The following is a 19,824-nucleotide window of genomic DNA, read 5'->3' as shown; positions in this document are numbered from 1 at the left end:
CTGTGGCAATGAAACAACTGCATCTGCGAGCGAGAGAGCACTCTCTTGAGTGGAACACCCACGCTCTCTGTGGCTGAGTCTTTTAGGCGCGCGCTCACGCATGCGCATTGGGGGCTGTGACAGGCGTAGTTCAGGCGTTGGCCACTGGATGGCGCGCCAGAAGCTTGAACAAGAAGTTGAAATTTTTTTTAGTTATGATTTGCACTTCAGACCGAACGCACGTCGTTTTGATCGCGCGCGCCTCTGGCTCTCAAATTGAACCAGAACCAAAGACCGAAACCGAAACCGAAACCAAAAACCCAACGACTGACAAGTCACACGCACACACACACACTCACACACCCATGCACACGCACACATGCATTTGGATGAACAAGTGTCGTGTGCGGGCACTAAAAGTTATTTCGTGTTAGTTTTGCTCGTTCCATAAAAATACAAAATTCAACAAAGAAAATTGAAGCATTTAATAAAATAAAAGAAAACAGAAAACAAAGTGCAAGTTTTTAGTGTGCTTGAATAAATTGTAAAACACAAATTTAAAATATATAAAAAAAAAACCAATATGAAATGCTGCAAACATTTGTCAAGCATTGTTGTTGTTGCTGTTGTTGTTGCTTAGTTGGGAACTTGGGAACTGCTGCGGTTGCGGTTAATTAAAATTGAACACAAAAAAAAAAAAAAAAACTAATAATATAATACAGCTAAAACAATTAAACGAATTTCCCTTTTGTTCTATATATTTTGGTTTGTTGTTCATTAAAATTACAATAGAGTCAAATATTGTAATTTTAATTATAAACATGCACAGTTTTTCTGCCACTCGCCAATTTAACTTAATTATGCCAGCACCGCTGTTCCCGTTGGATTCCCGCCTATTCCTAGGCATGGTTTGAGTCTTGGCTGTCGCTGTCGCTGTCGCTGCCTCTGCTCTGTCGCTGCTCTGTCTCTGTCGCGCGCGTAGGCATGCTGCTGCATACTCTTAGGCGCGCGCTCGAAACAATGACGCCGCGTTTTTTGTAATAACGGCACTTGTCTGCCGCCTGGCTATGTTGTTGTTATTGTTGTTGTTGTTGTTGTTGTTGTGATTATTATTTGTTATTGTTGTCGCTGCCGCTTTATTATCTCTGCTCGACTTGTCGCGACGTCGCTGCCGCTGCTTTCGGCCATTGTTGTGCAAACAACCAACTGACAACGACAACGACAACGACAACAACAACAACAACATTGTTTTCGAGTGTGTGCAAAAAGTGTGTAAAAAATTTGTCAAGATTTATATTTATGCGTGTTGATGTCATTAAACAGTCGCTCGCTGTTGTTGTTGTTAAATTATACATTGGCTTTTGTTTATATTTCGTTTGTTTTTAACGTTTCGCAAAAAATATATATATGCCTGCCTGATTGAACATCTAAACAGGATTTCTATTGTTATAATATCAAATAAACATGTGAAATATATATATATTTTTTTGTGTTACTTGGAAATTTTGTTTTTATTGGCAGCATAAAATCAAATTTATTTCATATAAAAGATAGAAGAAGAGTTATGTTTCTATGCTTGAGCTTGAAAAGAAACAACTTTAGATAGATACAAAATGAAATGTTCATAATAAATAGAGGAAATAGAATAAATGGAAGAATAGTCTTATTTACTTCCATTTTGTAATCTTCTATCATTTTTAATTATTAGACATTTTTAATTATAGCTCCGTGTAGATAGATATGTGAATAGAATATTGTATGATAATAATAATAATAATAATAATACTAATAATAAAAAGACTATTCTTTTATTTTTTCTAATTTTTCTCTCTTTATTATTCTCATTAAAAAATTAAATAAACCTTACCCAATGCAATCTAAATTTAGTATGTTGGATGAGCCTACCTTCACGTATGCCCCACTTTTTCTATCGGTAAGACGAACTAAACTTTCTCCTATATCCCGCACTTCCTCCAGTTAATTCCCATTCCTTAACTATCCGACTCGACTTCTTGCTCTAAGCAGTCTTTCAATTATTTATTATGTTTTTATAAATTTCTATTTATTTTTGTCAAACAATTATTGTAAATGGTTTTAATTTAAAGACATTAAAGTGGCATGCAAGCGTACCAAAAGTTCAAAATAAATAACAATCAAGTTGAGATAGGCTGCGTTGTCTATTTATAGAGGTGGGAGGAGAAGGGGCTAATCAAGTTTGATGGCCATTCGAGCAACTGCATCGTGGCCCATGTGGGTCAGCGGAGCGTGTGGCATTATTATTATGGCGAAAGGGGCATTGACTGCGACAACGACGACAACTTGGCCCAAAACAAGCACTCTCAATTGGCTTGTTGTAAGCGTTGCCCGTTGGCCGTAAATCAAATGCTAGGCACAACAACCGAACGGGTGGGGGGGTTACTTTGAATTTATGTTGCATGCGCCTCAATAGTCTCCAGCTCTCCGGCTCCGGCTTTGGGGCCGGGCCCGGGCTCGGGCCTGTGCCCCTACTGCCGTAATTAATCTTTGGCCAAAATGCTGCAAAATTTATGTCTTTAACTTGGCGCGTTTTGTGTCTGCATTTTGGGCGCCCGCTTAATAGTTTCGCTCGTTTGCCCCTTTTCTTTTCTTTTCTTTTCGGTCTTTTTGTTTTTCGCGCGCCCGATTAAAAGTGATTAATTGCCCGGCCGTAAAAACAGGAAGAACAACAACAATAACAATAAGAATAACAGCCGACGCAACTTAATGTCTAAATTAAATAAGTGAATTCTCGCAACACACAGAAATTAATAAACACATCGACGTGTTTGTGTGCGTGGGCGAGTCCACGTTGCAGTCCCTGGACGCATAAATAAACGCACACACACACACACACACACAACTACAAAAACAAATACATCGAGGCGAATTGCGCCAAGGGAACAGAGAACAGACTACCGCAAGTGAAAGTGTTTTAACGGCCAGAATGTGTGCGCTGGAGCCCTACACACACAGTCACAGTGAGAGTCACAGTCAGAGTCACAGGCTGAGTCACAGGCACAATCACGTACACAGACCGCACCACCGACAACAGCAACAGGAGCAGCAGGAGCAACAGGAGCAACAGGATCACAGCCACCGGCAGCAGCAACAGGCTGGCCAAGATGTTGGCCAAGTTGTTGGCCTGGCCAAGAGGACAACAACTGCGGCAGCTAGAACAACAAGGCATCTGCAGCTTTGGCATATTCTACATGTGATATTAGTGCTAATCGGTAAGTGCGTCCCTTTTTGTTTTTTTCTTATTTATTTATTTCAAATGGCTTGCAATTAATTCTCCAGCCACCCAAACTGCGGTCCGCAGCCCAAAATTGCGTTTAACTGTTGGCAAAAGTTGGCAAATTGTTGCGCAAATTGTTGCGCAAATTGAGATTAAAATGTTTGCTCATTTATGTAAACTGTGTGTGCGTGTGTGCATGTGTGTGTGTGTGTGTGTACATTTGTGTCTGTGTGTGTTTAGGGTATTGCACATATGCAAACGCTGCGAGCTCAGGCTAAGCCTGATATGGATTGCTATCAATCTAGTCAATCCTTCTGAACATAGCTCAGTTAAGGTTATTCGGATAAACAAATTGTGGAGTCGAGATTTCATATAATTACAATATACCAATTTAAATCCAAATCACATTTTAGCAAGAGCTTTAGCTTGGGCTCCTTTTGGGATGGTTGTCCAAGGAATTATGTCATTGACGCACGTGAAATGAAAGCCAAGGGCTTGAAACTAAAGCTTACCTTAGCCTTAACAATAAGTCTAAATTAAAATTGATATGAATGTCAGGAGTACAACAAAATGTCATATGGTATATATAAAGTAAAAATGTATTCCATATCTTGAACTAGTTGAGAATCATAAGAAAAAATGGCTAGCGTACAGCTATAAAGGTGCATAAAATGGGTAAGATCTATATTTGATCTTCATTTATTTATACTATAAATATGAAAAACTATTCCATGACTTTAACTAGTTGAGAATCATAAGAAAAACTGGCTAGAACCTAGCTAGAATTGTTCATAATATGGGTTAAAGTTAGCTTTTATATTTTTCAATACCTTAAAGGCATTTCTTTGATTCACGAACATCGGAAAGCTATTTTGTCTTACAGAAGTTTCTAATAATTGCATAAATTAGTTAAATAATACAAAATATCTAACTAAATGCAGTTAATTCAATTGCATTTTACGTTTCTTAATAGGAAAGTCGAAAGCAAGTCGAAAAGAGGATTATTCAAGAAAATAATTTTCATTTAAATAAATGAAAAATGCAAGCGTGATTATTAATAACGATTGTAATAGAATTTATGCAGAGCTTAGGCAAAACCAAAAAGCAAAGCTAGAAATAAATGTACTTAAGATAAAAATTAGAAATGAAAAGGCAAAACACCTAACACAAATAAATGCACATAATGAAGCTCTAAAATACTTCAAAGTACTCGGCATAATTAAGAGCTTCCCTTTTTGGGGAAATGCTTTGAAATGTTAATCCTTATTCAGACGAGTTCTTAGCGGAAGCCCTGAAATGATACAAAGCCTCAATTAAAATTTCGGCCAGAAAAATGTTGATATGTTGGAAAACTTGACAGAGCCGAACTTGACAAGTACGTGCTCTAGCCTGCCGCCGCATTCTACTGAAAAAGGAAAAATCATCTCAAAAAGGCAATAAAAAACAATCAACAAATTGAAAGCAAAGTTCAAAATAATCGAACAGCGGCAACTGGTACTTAAGTAATTTTCTGGCTAAGGAAAAGCAAACAACAAAACAAATTACGATACGCACGCTGCATAGAAATTAATAAATTGCCTGAAGATGGACGATTCCCCAACTTAACTTGTTTCGAGGACGAGAGCTGAACAGTGCGCGGGGGAGGGGTAGGAGGGGTAACAGAGCATTCTGTGAGCTTAACTTTGTTGCTGTTATTCTGTCACTGGCAAAGCGCAAAAAAGTTAAGTTGACATTTCCGCACACAGACACACAGCGAGAGGAAATACAAGTCACGATGTTTGCTGGCGAGGTGGGTAGAGAGAGGGGAAGGGGGGAAACATTAAAGCCATTGAAGAGCGTTCGCTTTCATTATTTTTAAATCATATCACAAGGCAGAGACGCACAGAGAGCGAGAGAGAGAGAGAGAGAGAGGGGAGGTAGACAGAACGGAAACGGATATGAAACCAAGTGATGTTTGTCAGGCAGCACCAATGTGTGTGTGCGTGTGCGTGTGCGTGTGTGTGTGTGTGTTAGTGTGTGGGCTTAATTCAACGTCTCATTTGCATACATTAAAATGTCACATTTTACATGCCGTTTGTACGTCGCTCGCCCTAAGCCAAAACGGTTGCCCGTCAGTTAACGTTAAGGAGCCTCCGCCTGTTACACATAAACTATATTAGCAATTGCCAGTCACAGCCGGGGCCCCATCCCAGCCCGGCCGGGCGGCCCACCCAGGCAGCCAGGCAGTCAGCCTCGGCGGCATTGCGGCCATGTAAAAATGGCTTAACGCGAAAATCTTTCAACTAAACATTAATCCTAATGGTTTTCAATTTTTTCCATTCTTCTTATTTGTTGCGGCTGCTGCTGCTGTGGCAAGTCAACTTGGCAAAAAAAATACCTCGCACCACAAGCCGTGCCACAATTCCTGTTTTGCATGTAAATACGCTCTTTGATATTGCGACGCTTTTCGCCTGCAGCCTGATTGCCTGCGACACAGCATCCCCTCCCTACCAGTCCAGACCCCGCCCAAATTGACTCAAATATGAAATTTAGCGAAATGCGCAAAGGCCAGCTCACATAATTGCGACCCACTCTCCCATTAGGCAGCCTCATTAATCAGAGCAGCAGGAGAAAAAATATCAAGTGATGCCCTTGACTTAGTTAGTTAGCCAGCTGCTCATCTATGCGCCTCGCTGGGCTAATTTCAACAGACATGCCAGCCAGCTCGGCCTTTTTCAATATTATAAGCCCAAGCACATGCTCAATGCATAAAAACATATACAGGGAAACCTATGCATGGAGTTATTTTGAAATATTTATCAATTTTTAAATTATTTAAAATTACGTCATCAAATTGATTATTATGTATATATATTCTATTCTGTCTAATCAAAGTTTATTCATTCATTTTTGTAATAAATATTAACTAAATTGTGTGGTAATTATTTTGTATTTTTCTTTTAAATATATACGTCTAGCTTATTCAAATAGTTTGCTAAACAACTATATTTTTACCCTCACCCCGGCATAAGAGTATGCAGAAAATAAATGATACCTCTTTCTTTTTTTATACCCTGAACCCATTAAATATGGGTATAAGGGTATATTGTATTTGTGCAAAATTCAAATGTATGTAACAGGCAGAAGGAAGCATCTCCGACCCCATAAAGTATATATATTCGTGATCAGCATCAATAGTCGAGTCGATCTAGCCATGTCCGTCCGTCCGTCTGTCTGTTTAGATGTAGGTGCTTCTAGTGCCTGCGCAGATGGAGTTTGTTTCCGATAGTCGATAACTTACTCCGTTTCCAAGCAATCGATAAAAATCGATATCGATATCCTGTTTTTTGGGCAATTTTGGTAAATAATAAGAGCTAGAGTCACCAAACTTGACATATAGCTTCTAAAATAGGATATATATATGCATTAGATATTAGAAGAAGAGGGTTCAGGGTATCCCCTAGTCGGGAGCTCCCGACTAGAACCTCTTACTTGTTTTAATTTGTTGCAAGCACAATCGGTCACTCCATAATGTATGTATTTAAAGTTTAAATATTACAATTAACGCATTTGCAATCAAGAGAAATGCTAGCCAAAATATAATACACTGCAAAAAAAGCTTGCAATCAGCTTTATTTATAAACATTTTTTATTTACACCAATCGAATAAATACTCAGGCATGGAATATTTATAAATAATATACATTTGCGCATAAGCCTTGTGCACGAACAAGTACGCAACCTCTTTTTTTGTTTTTTACCTGAAACACACCTATGTTGGCCTTTTGGGGCCCTTTAGGGTATATAGAGAGACGCTGTAAAGTATGCTACAGTTCGCACACTATCGCATTAAATTGTTGTTGCGAGCTGAGCAAAGCTCAAGTGGGCTTTTGTTTTGTTTAAATAAAACTGTGTCGCTACAATGGCAAAGCAAGTGTTTTTGTTTTGATTATCCACGCCCAGAGCACACACACGCACACATTTGTACAGAGCCACAATAGATGATGATAGCTGTCTGATTGCGAGATATGTGCACACAAACACACACACACATATATGTGTATATATGCTTCCTGGTATCTGTGTGACACACATAAAAAAAAAACATTCTGAGCCACTAAGCTATTGTTGAAGTTTATCTTTGCATTGCCAAATGATGGCAGCTCGGGCTTTTGTTATTTATTTTACGACTCGCTGTTGTTGCGCCTGTTTCCGCTTTGCAATTGACATTGACGTTAGCAGCAGGTAGCTTAAAATCAAATAAATTTTCACAATCGCAATGCAATCATATTTAATGATGCTTTTAGTTACAATTTGCTAGCTGATCTGGAATCAGCTGAATAAATCAAATTGTTTTGTAGCTTAACATTGGGCAATTAAAGGTTCAGATTGAATTGAACATATATCTTGAAAATAAAAGCATGCTAAGATTTGCTATGAGACTTTGTATAATTAATGCTATGAACCTTTAGATAAGGACTCAAAAGGAATATCTATATCAATATATAAATCCTACCCTCGCAGAATTATATTATATTTTTGGTAAATTGATATGCGCCCTGTAACATTTCAATTAAAAATGAACGTTATAGCTAAAAGCCACAAAACACAACAAAAAATATATAAAAAATGAAGAATCCAACCTGAAACGCAATGCGCCAAGACAAACAGTTGGTAGGCAGATCGGGGTCCGGCGGCCTGTCCGGCGGCCGGACAACGCCCAAAAGCATGCTAAGCAAATTGAAACAAAATGAAACAGCTTTGTGTGCGTGGGTGTGCGTGGGTGTGCGGGGGTGTGCGTGTGTTGACTTTTTTCGATTTGTATTGAAATCATTAGAGCGCAGCCGAACAAAAAAAATTTATATATATAAAGAAAGAAAAGAAAGTTGGAGACGAACTCGAATAATTTGGCTGGCAAAAAGGGGGCAGCATGCTCGGAGGCGGGGGGGGGCCTGTCTGACGAGCAAACAAACGAGCGACTGACGCCTATTAATCATGCAGACTTTACGTACCATTAAGCACGAATATTTCAACAGGCCGAAAGGCGTTTCGACTTTCTGGTATATCATTGCGGCATGATATGAGAGTTCCCACGGGCCGAACCAGCCCCTCTGACATGGGGAACCCAAACGAACCTGTGGTCAGTAATGAGTTGGGCGACTAGAGTGTACCCTGTACTGGCTTCCCTTGCCTGGCGGCTGTAGAAAGGTTCAAAGTGTAAGCAATAGCAGCCCAGAAGAAGAGCAGCAACGGCAGCACCCAAAAAAAAAAACTGAACCCAAACACAAACAAAGTAACTGGCCGCATTTTTGGCCATTTGGCAGCCTAATGGCAAAAATATTGTATTACAACAATTTGTGCAGCTAACCCGAACTCACTTTCCAAAAAAAAAAAAAAAAGAAGAAACAGTGGAAAGAGAGAAAAATGAAAAAATTCAAACTCAAACATATATATATATATAAAATGGCAAAAAGGAACAAGCCAAGGGTCGCTAACGACATGGTAAATTTATCAAAAATACAAGGCCCACAACAACATGACACCAGGCAACAGCAAACAGTCAACAGTCAGAAGTCAGTTAAGAGGCAGGCATAAAATAATCAGCACTCGGCACCAGAAATGGTCCAGAAAAGGCAAATGTTAAGGCTAAAAGGCTTTTCAGGTCAGGCCAGATGACCCTTTGGGCCGGGCTGCAAATTGATTTGATTCCCGTCTTAAAATGGCCAGCGCCAAATGAAGCTGAAATTTGCGCTTGTTCAAAGCGAACGCTTAAATTATTTAAATATTTTCCCAACCAATTGCCCTATTTGACATAATCAACGAACAAATTCAATGGGTGGCACGGGGCCTCCCCCCGCGCGGGTAGTGGCGCTGGCCAAGTCAACGCTTAGTCTAAGCCATGTAAGCAGCTCGCAAAAGCGGAAAAGACAATTCAATCGATTTGCTAAAGTGTGCGTCTGCATGAGTGTGCGTGTGTGTGTGTGTATTTAATGCGCTTTGCACAAAAACGCAAACACACCAGCACACTAACACACACAGAGAGATAGTGTGCACATGTGCCATGTGTAAGTGTGCTGGCAGGGGGAGGGGGGACAACTGCTTGAAATATTTTCACTTTTGTCATTTCCTCCAACACATTCCTGGAATTCAAACAAAGAGCGACAAATGCTCGAAAAATATGTTAACACACAAGTTAAAGAAAATGTAGCATACTTTCGGGCACCGCCAGCTGAGTAGTTCGAGATGGCAGCGTGATAAAAAGTATGCAGCACAGCATAGAAATCTAAAAAGCTCTGTGAATCTAGAAATTCATTTCGCTAAGAAAAGTTGCTGCATAGAGTAAAATAGGAGTGCAAGGACTCGAAACAATCGCTAGCTTGTAAAGCAAGCAAAAGAAGGAGAGGTTTTTCGGAATGACAACGCTCAAATACTATATATTTATACAGAGGGAATGCCCCAGAGCCTCCCGACAGCCTCCGTGACGTTGAAGCCTTATGCAAATGCTGCTTTTGACACTGTTGTCCTCGAATTGGTTGCTCATGAAGTGTGCCCAAATCACAATTATACATTATATATTATATTATCTACGGAAGAGAAGTGAATCTTCCAAAAGAAGAGTTTCAGTATTATGAAATGATGGAAATATGTACACACTTTATATTTAAGTTATCGGAACTTCCGATCCCTATGACTTATATCAGAGCTGCCTCATAATAAAAGAGTTATCAAACACTCAAATATATTACAATGCTTATCTTACTAACCCTATTTTACTGGACCCCCGAAAAGGGGCTGGAAGTTCCATTAAGAGGGCCTTTTGTCTAGTGAAAGGCCTCTCAGCCCGAAATATCACTTTCATATTTTATATCTCTCAGCTATCACTCTTAAATGAGCAAGGACTCTACGCTGAGATAAAAGAGATGTTATCTAAATATGTGATTTCTTTGATCGCACTTGAAGTCCTGTCACGTGCCCATCGCTGGGCGCTAATGGCGAAAGGGGAAGCTGGCAGTGAAATGCCGCGCCCAACACTTTCGTCCTCGACTCGACGCACTCGAGCGCGACTGGGAAGCGCCTGGCAAATGGCATCTCTATGTTAGTTTTAGGTGCTTGCAGTGAATTTGGCAACAGACGAGCGCAAATAGAGCAGAAAAATTGCGCCTCCGGCTCAGTGAAAGTTGTAAAGAGAAAGTTTTGTGCAGCAAGCCAGCCCCTGGACCCTGGCCATTGGCTGCCGTCGAGTAATTTATTTGGTAAGTGGTAATCAATGGGTGGCTGTCCGTTGCCGGCGTTGATGGTGATATACGAGTCCGAGCGGATGGGTTAAGCCAACTCTGCCGGGCAAGCTTATCGCGGCCGGCCGCCTCTCCAATGGCAGAGCCGGGCTCTTAAAGCTGTAAAGTAGCCAGAGCGGCAGTTTTATGGCCATCAGTTGAAAGGTCACGGCAGATGGGAAGATTTGTGCCCAGGATTTATGACAACATGCCGAGCATTAGCATGCCAAACATGCTGTTAACATCTACATTTGCATATGCATATGACTAACACTCACACTCACTCACACACACACACACACACACACACACGCACTCAGCACTCATTTGAGTGCTCGCATCATATGTGCGACAACCGAAAGTAGCCATAACAATAAAGCAGCATTAGCAGCTGGCCAACAACAAATTTTTAGCTAAATTATGGCCATCATTTTAAATGTTATTTTTCCCCTTTTCATTTTGTATTTTCTTTTTTTCTTTTGACAAAAAGCAAAGCTCAGCACTAAAATTGTGGCGCAAATTATGCAAAAAGCGAAAAATTCAAAAGTTATTATAACAAAATAACGAGCTGTTGTGCAGGCAATTTATATGCAGACTTCTGCATACCCTTACTCAAAGTTTAAGGAGAGACTCAATAAATAGAACTTCTCGTTTTTCAATATAAAATGTTGAAATGTTTTGCATTAATAGAACAACTATATGTAAATATTCATAAATTATTTTTTTGGGGCGCTTAATAAATACAGCTTCTCTCTTCCGATCTAATTTGGAAAGAGACCTAAATCGTCTGGCTAGGCGGAGGAGATTACAGAGGTCTCATCCAATCGATGTGTTTGTGTTTCGCCTGCTGCTGGGCTCGGTCTGACCCAAGCAATTTCTAGGGTATTCTTTATGTGTTTGCCAGATGGTTAACTCTATATAAATATTCTCGAATTAATTGAATTTTGTCTGCCTTGCCTTGCCTGCTGCTCAGTTCGGCATGACCCAACCAACCAATTTGCAGGGTATTCTTAATGTTTTTGCCAAATGCGCAGCACTTGTGTGCAGTTGGTGCTACCGCAGAGCTGCCAATGGCCCCAATGAGCACATGCCAACAACTGCACATGAATTTACTCACTGTGTGTGTGTGTGCGTGTGTGTGTGTCTGGGTGTGGGTGCATGCATGCATGTGTGTGTGTGTGTGTGTGTGTCGTGGGCACTGTGCAGCTGCTTTCATTATGCCAGTCGACAATTTCAGGCCACACATTTGGACTTTTGTGCATTTGTCGCGACTTTTTGTGCGTGTGTGCTAGTGTGTGTGTGTGAGTGTATGATTTTTTGGTTTTTGCTTTTTTTTTGTCGGCGCGCATCCCCCGCCCCCTGTGACCCCATGGAGTTGGCCGCTTTGTGCATATCATGAAATTTTAATTGAAATTTTTGCATTTTATTATGCATATTTGCCAGAAAGAGATGGCAAATGATGCGCAGACAAACTTTACAGCTGTCAATAACTTTGACAACCAACCCAACGACCCCGACCGCGCCCCCAGCCCGGCACCACCCCCTCCATCACCCTGCCCACAAGCAGGGCCTGCGGTGGGCAATGCAGCACTCATACGCCTCGTTGGCTCAATGTCAAAGAGAGAGAGAGAGCGCAGTGACAACTACTTTTCGGCTTTGGGACGCTGTTAACCAACCATTTGGCCTCGTTCCGCGCGAGATTCGGCATTCAGATATTCAGTTATTCACTCGCTGCCCGGCAACATATTCGAATTTTTTATAGCTTTTGCGGCTGCTTCGGCCATTTCACAGCTGCAAGTATAATCATTTTTTTATATATGCTATGGATTAATGCGGCTTGGGCTTGGGCTGAATTATTCCAATTGACGCAAAAATAATATTTGCATGACATTTTTAATGCAATTTTAATATGCGCGCGCAGCTTAATTAAATATTTAATATTCCATTCGATTGCAAATGCGACTCACTGCGGACTCCGACTACGACTCCACCTGCAACTCGAATTGACTTTTATTCTGCATTAAGTCAATTATCAATAATATTTGTACGCATCAGTTAATAAATTCAATTAATTACATCAATTGCAAGTCGAGTCGAAACAAGAAATCAGTATAATAATATTCAAAAATATTTAATTAAAATTAATTATATTTACTCATAATAAATAGATTTAGTGGATTATTGATGCAACTTAATAAAAGCCCAAAGACAACTAGATATATGAAATCTTGAATATCCACAGCTGAGCAAATATTGGTCTCAAGCTTATGTTGTGAAGAATATTTAAATGATTATTAGACAATTTAAGCCAGACTTTTAACATTAATACAAATATGCTGAGCACAGTGCAGAGCCGGCAACAAACTTTAATGGCCTTGACAAAGCTCTCAATGGAGAGTACTTACATATTTCGTGAGGCTTTGCCCAACTTGGATGGGTCAATGTCAATGTTTTGTCAGCACTCGAATTTAAGTAGAGTATCAAAGACAAAGACGCGTGCAAATCGTGTGCTGTTAAGTGGCATGGAGTCTTAAATTTCACTTAAGCCTTTAAGTAAATTATTGCTAATGGCTTGCAAACAGCCGCAGGGATATCGCAGACGGCAGATCTTTAACTGGTGGATATAGCTCTGACAGAATGGTGCCAAGATGTGGCACTTCAGTAAAGTAATCACAACATTTGATTGATTGAAATCAATTTCCCGTCAAAGCCATGTCTGTGTATATAAATATTTACGTGCATGTGTGTGCATGTGTGTCTATTTGTCTATGCATATTTACTTAAACTTCATTTCTTTCTGGGATATGTGCGCGTGTGTGTGTACTTAGATTGCGCCGATAAACGACGATACGCTTGAAATCAAGCGAAGCAATGGCCCTGGCTCCGGCTCCGGCTCCGGCTCCGGCTCACTGGGCTGCCATAGATGCCAGGCGCAGACATGCGACAAGGACATGCCGGAAAGCAGTCAGACGGAGAGAGAGCGTAGCATAAAGGACAAGGACTTCCGCGCCTTGCTCGCCCCTCCGCTTTATTCCGCGAAATTAATTTCAAACGAGTGACTGATGACGATTATAGAGAATCATATGAATATACCTTAAATAATAAATGAAATGCATTTGCCTGGAAAACATGAAAAACATGCGTGGCCAAATCGAAGCTCTAAACTCTTGTTGTCTCTAGCTTTAAAGCAGAACCAATGCCAATTCAAGTTACGCAAATCGCATTGCGAAAGAAAACAGAACAGAACAGAACACAAAATACGTGGCCGGGATTTTTATAACCAAATCAGGACAAGGCTTTGGCTCCAACCTCTTGTTCCAACTGGCTGTTGGCCCCGTTTGTTTTCTTTTGGCAAACTCCAGATGCTTTCTTGGCATTGCTTTTTATTGTTTTTTATGATCATTTATATTCATCAATTTTGTATTGATTTGGTGCCGGCTACGACTTCACCCCCTCCCCCCTCGAAACAGCGAAAGGATGAAAATTTTTATATATACATATTTTTAGCATGGCAAAAGCCAATGAATTCGGATGTCTTGACTCTGGCAGTGCCTTTTTACCAGCTTCTTACGAATTTATGAGCTATAAAAACAGCTGCCGAACTTGGCCAACACCAAAAACAGAACAACAACAGAAAAGTGCCCCATTTTTTGATTACTTTCGTTATTGTTTTTATGCGTTCTCGCATATTTGTTGATTTTATGTAGCTTTATATTTTAATTATGCGCCAAATGGATGATAAACCAAAATTAATACTTATTGCAAATTTCAAAGATACATTCAAAGAAAATATCTCACATATTGTTCAATTCTTTAAAATTAATTGCATATCGATAACTGAACAATCAAGACTCAAGGCTGGAAATAAGATATTTGAGCGAAATTGAGAAGAAGAATCTCGAACGTTTCGAGAATTTGTGATAATTTAGGAAAATAATGGAAAATTATTTGGGGGTAGCAATTTGATACCAAAATTTAATAGACCTTTAGGTTTGTGATTTGTTATGCAATCCCAAATAATTCCTAACTTATTTTTGGCTCTCACTTTCATTCATTAGCTAGGCTAAGATTAAGCAATATATATATATTCCTTTAAATATATGCATAAAAATAAAAGAGATTTGGCATTAAATTATTAACACATTAGTGAAGTCATCTGTCAATTGCATTAGCATTAGCTGCTAATGCAATTGCAACTGCAACTGCAACTGGCACCTGATTTGCCGCAGCTTGCGCAACTTTGTCTTGGCTTCTGCTGGCTTGTGTCCTTGTTGTCAACGCCTTCGGTTGGGCTTCTATGATAAATTGATTGATATTCGAATTTAATGATAAGCGTGCTGTTAGCAGTCGACCAGCACTGTGTTCAGTTGCCAATTGAATTTGCTTTGGTTTCGGTGCTTCTTTTCATTTTTCAACTTCAGCGCCAGCAGACGGCGTTATGGCTTCGTCCTTGGTCCTTGCTCGTTGGTCCTTGCTCTGGGTCCACTCAGCCCCAGTCGCGTCTTGTGTCTTGCGAAATATGCAAATTTTTTTTACACTTGATGCTTGATATAAGCAAAACTTTTCCACTGATAATGACATTTTTATAGTGCGTTGACGAGCTTGCCAGCCATTAAGGCCACAACTTGGGGCATGAGTTATTATGCTTCACTTGCCAGCAGCACTCGCCCGCCAGCTCGGGTCCAGCTGCCACTCCCCCCGACCAATCTACCGCCCCGCCCACTCGCAGCTCCTGGTCGAAACTGTCGCCGGTGTAGAACTAACATCAATTTGTGGCATTGCCAATCGATTTATATGCCAATTTGCATAATCATTAAGTTCACACACACACACACACAATTTACTGTTACATACACATTTATTTTGCATATATTTTGTACCACACACACACACACACACACCCACTCACAGACACAGGTCCAGACATATTGGCATCAAGTTTTGCTCGAGCAAAAGGTTCGTATAAAATTTGCTTGAATTTTTATATGAAATTGATTTTTGCCAGGCATTTGGGGCCCGCCCACTTCCGCCTTCCTCCTTGGCCTGCTGTGGATTTACCTTTTGATGCGCAGGAAACGACTTCAACTTCAACTCTTGCCGCATGCGAAAGCGAAAGCCTTGGGACTTGGACTGATTTTCAGGTCCATCTTCATCGTGTTCTTGGCTTTCACTCACTCTGCCCGTCCGTCCGTCCGTCTGTCTGTCTGTTTCGGTGTCTGTTAAATTTTCATAAATTTCAAATTGCTCAACTTATGAAAGTTACATAAATTGTTTAAACTTCGGATGGCCGGGCTGCCAATCTTCATTCATTTTGGCCTCATTAAAGCACCCCCAGGCCAGTCTCGGCCCACTGAATTATTTATAAAGCACGCTGTGCCAAAGAAATGTGCAAGTATAATACGTATGCGAACGAATTTTCGGACATGGACATGGGCATGAATATGGCCCCAGCCTGGATCTCCGCCTGAGCATGGTAATGTGCCAGTTGCCAGTCTCCACACTCTGCCTGTGAAGGTGTGCCGGCGTTAGTTGACCCATTCCTTCCCGGAGGCGGCCAGAAACTTGAATAGAAGGAAGTGCTGCAAATTATGCCGGTAGCACTTTTCGTTGGCAGCAGCAACAGCAACACAAGCCAAAAAAAAAAAAAAAAGTCGGGCCGCTTCACTTTGGCCTTTTACTTTAACTGGTATATTTAGGCACAGCAGGTGTACAGCACGCACACACACACACACACACATGCACAGCTACACAGGAAAACATACATGCACATGCATGTATTTATTTTAAAATAGTTTTCTTCTTTTTGTTTCTGCCCAGTTAGTAAAGTTGGCCATGGGCATTAAAAATGCTTTTAAATTGGGAACATGCCGAAATGCTAGGTGCTTCCATTTCTATATGCTTTTAGAATAGTTGTGGCATATGCAACTAACGAGAGTTGTAGCAAAATAATTAACTCAAGTGTACAGAATTATTTTCCTACATAATAATACTAGATTATGCATTATATTGTATAGTATATATATCGAGTATATAATATAGTCGTGGCATTTGCGATTGAAGAGACTCTTAACAAAATAATTACGTGAAGTGTAGAGAATAATTTTCTTATAAGACCAGATTATACAATATATCGTGTGGTATATACATAGATTATTTGGCAACAAACTCACCTGCCTTCTATATAACTTCCATTCATTTCTCTGGCGTTCAGCTAAGACATCAGAATATCCACAAATTAGTCGGCGGCTGGATCCGCGCTTTTCAGTTGCCCGGATTACAACTCTTCAGTTCTTATTCATATAAACTTTCACATTTTTCACACCACATTCTCATTTTTATTAAGCTCCTTTTCGCTTGACTATTCATTGCCAACTGCGAACATTTCTTAGTCCATTTAAGCCCTTCTCTAGAGCGATACATGCATAATCCGCGCTCTCTTGGCTGAGATCGTTAGCCGCAAAAGCAGAGGCAAAGTCAAATACTGAGACAAAGGCCCAAGCCAAGTCAAAAGCGCCGCAAAGCTGTTCCGGACCTCACTTTGGCTCACTTTGAGCCACCTTTTTGTGCCACAAATTGCATTAAGCATATTAATTTAGCTGCTAAACTGAGCTTTGCCTTATAAATGCACTGCGTGTGAATGCTTCGCCTTGACTGATTTTTGTATACCCTGTAAATACAAAAGAAATAAAATAAAATTTATTTATACTATATTCAATATGTGGCTCGTACTCTATGAATATGATCGTAGCTTTATCATTTTCCGTGTTTTACCGTGTAATGATATGGCTCAGTGTATATATATTATTCACATTGTATTTTTGTATACCCTGTACTCCATTAAATGGCTAAGATGTGTATATTGCTGACTATGTTCAATACGATCCTAACTTTGTTTCTCTATATGCATGCTACTCATTTTAATTAAATTAATTGATTATCTTTTGTGTGGCTCGTACTTCATGAATATGATTGTAACTTTTTCAATTATGTTGTATACCCTGTAATCACTGAAATGGCCAAGTGTATGTACATTATTTATAGTATTTTTGTATACCCTGTACTAAAGTGTCTATTCCTGACTATGATCCTTACTTTGTTCCTCTATTCTTCTGTTTGTTCTTTTAACTACATTTGTTTTTAAACTTTTGTGTAGCTCGTACTTCATGAATACTCGTTTATATACCCTGTAATCTATGAAATAGCTAAATGTTTGTATATTCCTTGTACTTTTTAATAATACATTTATCCGGCACAGCTTCATTTATATGTTTTGTATAATTACATATATTGTTTTGATACCAATTAAATTGTAGAGTATGCATAAGTCGAGCACTATTGAGCACTATTTAACCTGTAATCCAAAGCTAGCTTATGTGGCTTAAGGTGGTCAACTGCACTTTTGCCACGCCCACCGCAGGTAACACAGATAGTACACAGCTTTAAGTCCATGATAAGGCGTCGCCTCGCAGTGTTTCTTTTCAATTTAGCGCTACTTGAAGGGCCACAATTGAAATATTACGTTTGATAACTGTCGCCCATTTAAGCGACAAGGTAGCCAAGTTAACTCTCGGGGCCTCTGTCCTACGACAGGCCCTTTAACCCCTCGCCACCCGCCCCCTTAGGCCTGACAGCCAGCGAGCCGTGTCGCAATGGCATTTGTTACTTTGCCTTTTGGCTTCTGACTCGGCGCGCGCTTTGATGTCGTCGCTGCCATGTCGGAATTGGAGTGGAATTGGCTTGAGGTCGGAATGAGGTCCTCGGCTGTTGGCTTGAGGTTTGGGAGGAGGGGAGGAGGCGCGGAAATTGTGCGCCGCAATCTCTTAAGACCGGCGACAAATATACTTGAGCGCCGTGGCCCGGCTCGGCTTTGGGCATTACCCAAGATTTAACAACAACTCCTGGCCTTTTGTTTGTGTGCGACTCTCTCGCTCTCTCCCTGTGTGTGTGTGTGTGTGTGCTTGTTGGTCTGCGGGTTAAACGGCGTCGCGCAGGTAGCGCAGGCTCGTAAATAATTAATCTGGCCGCAAAGTGCGATTATCAAAGTGTTGGAAAAATGTTAAATAGCTCCCCGAAGGCGGCGTCACATTAAAATGTGGCGACAGTTGGCTCGCTTGACAAATGCCTCAAACCCCCGCCCCTGTCCACAAGCTGGTGGAGGAGGGGCTAGCCGCAGGCCATTTTGCTTGAATGCCAGAGTTGCCATTTTGATATTTGGCTTGCAGCTTCCGCTGATGTTTTTCAATTATGCAAATAAAGGGATTAATTTGTTGCCGGAGAGATGTCGCTGGCATGGAGGGGGTGTGACACTAAAAATTATTTTTAAGAGTGCGCGAGGCGCTGATAAAAGTTTCGCCCCAAGCCAGACGAAGCGCGACAACTATAAAAATTTCAATTACAAGGCAAAAGGGTGTCAAGAAGCACTAAGACGGCAGCCCCGCCCCCCTCCCTCACGCCACCCTTAAAATTGACTTCCTTAAATTTCCAAAAGAATTTAGAGGAAAAGCAGTAAAAGACGTGTAAGAATGTCGTTCGTAAAATGCGAGTGCTTTTGCAGTGTTTCCACTGTAAGAAAAGTATGAATAACTAAATAAAAATGTGGATAACCTTATAATAAACTAAATAAATATAGCTGATATATCAAATGTTTTCAAAAGGGTTAACTGGCGGATTTATTGCCCAAATAGAAAGCTTTGGCTGTACTTTTTACTTGGGAAACTTTGTGCTGCAAAGGTGGAAAATTGTTGAATTTAATTCACTGGCTCCACCGGTTCCGAAAAATTCACCTCTACAGGTGGAAACTGGATCTTAAGGCAGTATTAATGGCCGGGAAATAGATAAGAAATTTATAGATAAACTTTTGTAGTTAAATATATAAACATGAAACTCGAGGAAAAATATAATCATTAGAAATATATTAGAAGAAATATTCTTGATGACAGCTCAAAATATAACCTAACGCTGGTAAGTGGAAACGCTGCAAAAGGGTTGCACGACACCAGGCGAAGGATGAGCATTTTTTGGGTGCGCTTCATTTAATTTAATTTGTCTCAAAATTCGAGGCGTCAGTTTCGGGTGTGTGTGGGGTTGTGTGTGAGTGGGGTGTGTTTGACTTTTGTTTAGTTCGCGACTGTTGGCATTTATTTTATTTGCCGTTTCAATTGTGAGTTGCTGCTGGAAGTGGCTGACGCGTATTAGGTCTAAATGGGGTATTACAACATTTGAACAACAACAACAAGAAGAAGAAGAAGAAGCATAACAATGGCAACTGCTGCCATCATATGACATGGGAGCTGGTGTCTGGTGTCTGGTGTCCTGTGATCGTTGGGTTGTCAAGTGTAG

The 19,824-nt window shown here is 40.4% G+C and overlaps 1 protein-coding gene across 1 annotated transcript in view; it reads left to right on the top strand.

The window, feature by feature from the left end:
• Positions 1-236: 236 nt before the first annotated feature.
• The window catches only part of LOC115765550, a 37,883-nt gene continuing 18,295 nt past the window's right edge, over positions 237-19,824 (top strand). Inside the window, exons 1-2 of the mRNA XM_030709182.1 lie at positions 237-408; positions 2,760-3,227. Of these exons, the coding sequence (XP_030565042.1) occupies positions 2,942-3,227 (286 nt within the window). The 5' untranslated portion in view covers positions 237-408; positions 2,760-2,941. The remainder of the gene's footprint in view (positions 409-2,759; positions 3,228-19,824) is intronic.

Source organism: Drosophila novamexicana, unplaced genomic scaffold (assembly GCF_003285875.2).
Source record: "Drosophila novamexicana strain 15010-1031.04,08,12 unplaced genomic scaffold, DnovRS2.1 tig00000974-arrow-arrow-pilon, whole genome shotgun sequence".
Lineage (NCBI taxonomy): Eukaryota > Metazoa > Arthropoda > Insecta > Diptera > Drosophilidae > Drosophila > Drosophila novamexicana.
Note: the sequence above shows the minus strand (reverse complement) of the source record. Positions and strands in the feature narration are given on the sequence as shown.